Here is a 6,440-nt window from a genome sequence, read left to right on the forward strand (position 1 = left end):
TGAGAAATGCTGCGCCGAGTTCTTTAAGTGGACTGACTTCCTGGAGCACAAGAAGAGCTGCACTAAAAACCCCCTGGTGCTGATCGTGAATGAAGATGAAGCAGCTCCACCCCCCGCTGAGGAGTTCCCTGAGCCCTCGCCTGCTAGCTCTCCTAGTGACCAGGCAGAGAGTGAAGCTGCTGAAGAAGGTGTCCAGGCAGAAAACAATGATAGCTCTGAGATAAAAACCACAGAAAAGGAAGAAGAGCCAATGGAGGTAGAAAATTCTGCGGAGAAAAGTTTCCAGAATCAAGGCACCTCAAACACAGCTACTCCTCTACCTCAGATCCCTGAACCATCTTCCATGACAAGCTATAACATGCCAAACACCAATGTCACGCTAGAGACTCTACTGAGCACTAAAGTGGCAGTTGCGCAGTTCTCACAGAGTGCACGGACCACCACTTCCGCGAGCATCAGCAGCGGGGTGACAGCTGTGGCCATCCCTATGATCCTGGAGCAGCTCATGGCCCTGCAGCAGCAGCAGATTCACCAGCTCCAGCTAATTGAGCAGATCCGCAGCCAAGTGGCAATGATGAACCGCCAGCCTCTACGGCCGTCTCTCAACCCGGTTGTGGCCGCCCAGGGTGGTCCCGGGCAGGCATCCAACCAGCTGCAGGGGTTTGCCACCAGCGCTGCCGTCCAGCTCACTACAGTCATTCCTCCCGCCATTGTGGGGCAGGCCGCCAGCGGTCAGCCCTCTGCCTTCGATGGCTCTCAGCACATCTCAAGACCTACATCTGGAGCAAGTACGCCCAATATATCCAGTGGTGGCTCTTCTGCCCCACCTGAATCAAGCGTACCTTCCTCCTCAAACGCAATTACGTCCATAACTCCCGTTTCTGTGTCAAACGCTCCTAACAGTGCTTCACAGCCCCAGAATGCTTCAACTCCGCCTTCAATAGGACATGGAAGCCTCACCTCAGTGTCCAGCCTGCCAAACCCACTTCTACCTCAGAGTTCATCAAATAGTGTGATCTTCCCCAATCCGCTGGTTAGCATCGCTGCAACGGCTAACGCGCTAGATCCTCTGTCTGCCCTTATGAAGCACCGCAAAGGAAAGCCACCAAATGTGTCAGTGTTTGAACCCAAGTCAAGCTCTGAGGATCCCTTTTTTAAACATAAATGCCGATTTTGTGCCAAGGTCTTTGGAAGTGACAGTGCTTTACAAATTCACCTCCGCTCACATACAGGTGAAAGACCTTTTAAATGTAATATATGCGGAAACCGCTTTTCCACAAAGGGCAACCTGAAAGTTCATTTTCAGAGGCATAAAGAGAAATACCCTCATATTCAGATGAACCCTTATCCTGTTCCAGAATACCTCGATAACGTGCCCACCTGCTCTGGAATCCCCTACGGGATGTCGCTGCCCCCCGAAAAGCCGGTCACAACGTGGTTAGACAGCAAACCTGTTTTACCGACTGTCCCGACTTCCATTGGGCTCCAGTTGCCCCCCACTATACCTGGTGTGAACAGTTACGGAGATTCTCCAAGTATCACTCCTATGAGCAGGTCACCCCAGAGGCCTTCTCCTGCCTCCAGCGAATGCACTTCTCTATCCCCAAGCCTCAACACTTCTGAGTCGGGCGTTCCAGCATCTGCCGAATCCCCGCAGCCCGTTCAGAGTGGCACATCTCTGACCAAGGCAGAACCTGTTACTCTGCCTCCCACGAGCACGCGGCTTGGGGACCTTTCTGCAGGTGGGCAAGTTTCCACAGCTTCCACATCTTCAATTCCTACTGCTGTTACGGACAGCAGCATTGCAACAAGCCTCCCAAACCCTGTGCTTCCAGCAGGTTCTGACCAGTTTAAGGCAAAGTTTCCATTCGGTGGTCTGCTAGACTCTATGCAAACGTCAGAAACCTCAAAACTACAACAGCTAGTGGAGAACATTGATAAGAAGATGACAGATCCAAATCAATGCGTCATTTGTCACCGTGTGCTTAGTTGTCAGAGTGCTCTCAAGATGCATTACAGAACACATACAGGAGAAAGACCATTTAAATGCAAAATTTGTGGACGTGCCTTTACTACGAAAGGCAATCTAAAAACACATTTTGGAGTTCATCGAGCGAAGCCACCACTTAGAGTACAGCACTCGTGTCCTATTTGTCAGAAGAAATTTACAAATGCGGTTGTTCTTCAGCAGCACATTCGTATGCATATGGGCGGGCAAATTCCAAACACGCCGCTACCAGAGGGCTTCCAGGACGCCATGGACTCAGAGCTTTCCTACGATGAGAAGAATGTTGACACGCTGAGCAACTTTGATGATGACATTGATGAAAATTCTATGGAAGAGGACCCGGAGCTAAAGGATACGGCAAGTGACTCATCCAAACCCCTTATCTCTTACTCGGGATCATGTCCTTCTTCACCACCTTCTGTGATCTCCAGTATTGCTGCTTTGGAGAATCAAATGAAAATGATTGATTCTGTCATGAACTGTCAGCAGCTGACCAGTTTAAAATCCATAGAAAATGGATCAGGGGAAAGTGACCATTTGAGCAATGACTCCTCATCAGCTGTTGGTGATCTTGAAAGCCAGAGTGCAGGCAGCCCTGCAATGTCAGAGTCTTCTTCCTCCATGCAAGCTTTGTCTCCTGTAAATAGCAATAGTGAAAGTTTCAGATCAAAGTCCCCAGGTCTCAGTAACCAGGAAGAGCCACAAGAAATACAATTAAAGACAGAAAAACCAGACAGTCCACCACCCGCAACTGAAAATGGAGGCGCATTAGATCTGACATCCACCAACCCGGGAAGACCAGTCATCAAAGAGGAGGCTCCTTTTAGCCTGCTGTTCCTGAACAGAGAACGTGGTAAGTTTAAAAGTACTGTTTGTAATATCTGTGGCAAGCCTTTTGCTTGTAAGAGTGCATTGGAAATTCACTACCGCAGCCATACTAAAGAACGTCCATTTGTTTGTACAGTCTGCAGTCGTGGGTGTTCCACTATGGGTAATTTAAAACAGCACTTACTGACGCACAAATTAAAAGAGCTGCCTTCTCAGTTATTTGAACCCAACTTTACTCTAGGTCCCAGCCAAAGTACTCCTAGCCTGGTCACCAGTACAGCGCCTACCATGATCAAAATGGAAGTGAATGGTCACAGCAAGCCGATCTCTTTGGGTGAGGTTCCCTCGCTTCCAGCTGGAATCCAGGTTCCTGCTGCACCACAAACAGTGATGAGTCCGGGGATCACCCCTATGCTGGCACCCCCCCCTCGCCGGACTCCCAAGCAGCACAACTGTCAGTCATGCGGAAAGACCTTCTCCTCAGCAAGTGCACTGCAGATACACGAGCGCACCCATACCGGTGAAAAACCGTTTGGTTGCACAATCTGTGGTAGAGCTTTTACCACAAAGGGGAATCTTAAGGTAAGAGGTCAAATAAAACCATGAAGGCTCCGGGGGGGTTAAGGCACTGTGCTTGAACTCAGCAGGTTTTAGTGCTAAGTGTTTGTCCCAAAGACAGGAGAGGAGGGAGCTTCAAGGAAATGCTTGCTGTATAGTGGTGGTTATTATGCTTCCACTGTGTTGAAGATAGGGACTGGAAAGCGGCTGTGCAATGATGCGAACTTTAAAACTGGTTCCGGGTGTACGTGCACGCACATTGTAGTTCTCCTGAGAGATGTGATGCCACACGCAGTCAGTTGATGGACGTGTTCTGGCAGTTCTTGTGGATCATCAGTGCAAAATAACATCGCTATAAACCATAAATGCAGAGCTTGCTCAGCTCCTTGGGTGCCTCTCAAATTTCCATTTTCTGTCCTCCTTTGCAGCCATTGCAGACTAGAAAGCTGTTTTCTCACTGATTTACAGCGGGTTACTACAGAATTGGCTCCTCTTATTCCCGCAGTCTGGTTAACCATCAGGACACAGCCTGGGGAATACATTTTTAAAAGTCCTTTTTTAAAATATTAAATTTAGCAAAATAATCGATGTCTCTAACATGAGATAAAATGTTATGAAAATAGACAAGATGTAAAAAGGGGAAGGGCAGAAAAAAACACCCATCACCTAGTACAAGCAATGCCCTTGGTAATCTTCAGCATGTGAGGGCTTCCGGCTAGCATGTGAAATTGTCTAACCTAAGGGGATATGTACTCTTTATTCTTGTGGCACTGCATTTGTTTTCACTGAGAAGAAACAAATGCATGTTGAAAAATTACTCCGGAGCTGGGTTTTCTTTGTATAGGTTGACTGGGCCTTAGAATTGTGTCTTAACTGGAATTGATATGTTTTCAATGCAAATTAAAAGGCATTTTTTTAAAAAGCAGGCGATACTGTAAGTAACAGCATTTCAGGCCAGCCACCTCACCAGAACGTGCTAACTTGGGGGTGCTTCTTGTCCCCGTTTGCTCCACAGGTTCACATGGGAACTCACATGTGGAATAATGCCCCTGCACGCCGCGGCCGCCGTCTCTCTGTGGAAAACCCCATGGCTTTGCTCGGTGGTGATGCGCTCAAGTTCTCCGAGATGTTCCAGAAGGATTTGGCAGCTCGGGCCATGAATGTTGACCCCAATTTTTGGAACCAATACGCTGCAGCTATCACTAACGGACTTGCTATGAAGAACAATGAGATTTCTGTCATACAGAACGGAGGCATTCCCCAGCTCCCAGTAAGTCTAGGTGGAGGCGCCATCCCGCCTCTAAGTAACCTCACCAGTGGCATGGACAAAGCTCGCACGGGCAGCAGCCCTCCCATTGTCGGTCTGGACAAAGCAAGTTCTGAAACGGGAGCCAGTCGTCCATTCACCAGATTTATTGAGGATAATAAAGAGATTGGCATAAATTAAAAGCATTCATTCTGAATAACTGTTGGACCGCTACTCAACACACTTGTCCTGTTCCATGTACAGCTTTTGAAGCTAAGCATTAGTTTCCTGACCTAAATGCATAGGTTCCCTTTAAAGTTTTACCCATAGCAGAAATACATAACTTTGTGGCTGCTGAAAAGTTGTCTTGCAAGATCTGCATGGTACTTCTTTCAACAGTGAGTTTGACTGTTACTGAGAACTTTGAAACCTTTTAATTTAACAGAAAACAAACAAACAAATCATGGGATAACTTCATTAGAAACAGAAAGAGGCTAGTCTACGTCCACTTTGCTTCTTACAAAACTTACTATCACCTGAGAAAGGGGGGCTTCATAATGGCATTCTGTCACACTTATTTGCTGGTTTTGTTCAAATTAGTTAGCAACTTGGACTATGTTTTTAGGAATCTTAATCTTAAATAAGTGATTTAGTACCCCAATGCTGTGTATTATTACAGTATCTTTGTCTGTAGTATTTATAATGTTAAGATTATGCGGGTAACAGACAATATTAGCCCCAAACTTAAATGAAGCTTTTGTACTGCAAAATACATCTGGCTATGTGATTTTTCTTTTCTTTTTTTTTTTTTAAAGCAGGTTTTGTTTTACTATAAATAAGTGGTTTATTTCAATGCAGACAAAATTGTGATGTTTTATTGGGAAAGATAGCATGCTTTTCATGTGCAAGTACCTGTCAGTAACAAACCTTTTTTTATTTAAATATTTGTAGCTGCTATGTGGACAGTTGTTCTATTAAATGAAAAAAAAATGTAGTGTGGACTTTAGCTCAATGATTGGGAAACAAGTTACAGACAAACCTTAGCACCATAAATTATTCACAACATTATAAACAGTTGTGAGTAAATACTCCATGTTATCAAAGCTGTACAATAAAAAGGTAATGTTTGTATAATGTGGTTGCAAACTCTTAATTTATACTATTGCACTTTTAGTATTTTGTATTAGGGAGGTTTGTCTATAATTTGAAACTGAACAAAGATGTAAACTATTTTATTAATAGTACTTTGACTTAAGGAATAAGGAGGAGAACCCTGTTGCAGTTTATTGTTTTGTTTTAAGGTCAAACAATGAGAAATCTCTATTAACTAAGCAGAAAAGCTGCAGAGAACTGTCAGATCCTTAGGAAACATGGGGCCTGCCATTTCTTAAATAGAAATGATTCATTCAACTTTTCTACAAAGCCCACTTAAAAGTGTGACCACTCCCAACAGAATTCTGATACATTTATCTTAGGAGTGTGATATTAATGCAAGCCTAGGATAGAGGAAGGAGAACATTGTGTAGGTTTAATTTTACTGTAGTCTGTTCTGTCTCTTTCGCACATACCCACAAGAAAGATGTCAACTGCCTAATAACACAGGAACAAAATAATAGCTTTTGGGCAGAGTGAGGAGTAGTAACATACAAATATTCTGTATTTATTTCCAACTCTTGCTGATTATCTTCTCAGATTGCTCCAAAGCACAATGTACTCTGACTAATCGAATATAATTTTATGTTGATTGCATTGTTTAAATTACACCGAGTAAATAAAGGGAATGGTTCCACTCATAAGCTA

General features: G+C 44.7%; 1 protein-coding gene across 1 annotated transcript in view; it reads left to right on the forward strand.

The window, feature by feature from the left end:
* Positions 1 to 4,885, forward strand: part of SALL3 (spalt like transcription factor 3) — a 19,714-nt gene extending 14,829 nt beyond the window's left edge. The window contains exons 2-4 of the mRNA XM_072851399.1: positions 1 to 2,861; positions 3,078 to 3,418; positions 4,410 to 4,885. The exon at positions 1 to 2,861 is cut by the window's left edge and continues 76 nt beyond it. Of these exons, the coding sequence (XP_072707500.1) occupies positions 1 to 2,861; positions 3,078 to 3,418; positions 4,410 to 4,841 (3,634 nt within the window). The 3' untranslated portion in view covers positions 4,842 to 4,885. The remainder of the gene's footprint in view (positions 2,862 to 3,077; positions 3,419 to 4,409) is intronic.
* Positions 4,886 to 6,440: the final 1,555 nt, after the last annotated feature.

Source organism: Ciconia boyciana, chromosome 2, assembly GCF_034638445.1.
Source record: "Ciconia boyciana chromosome 2, ASM3463844v1, whole genome shotgun sequence".
Lineage (NCBI taxonomy): Eukaryota > Metazoa > Chordata > Aves > Ciconiiformes > Ciconiidae > Ciconia > Ciconia boyciana.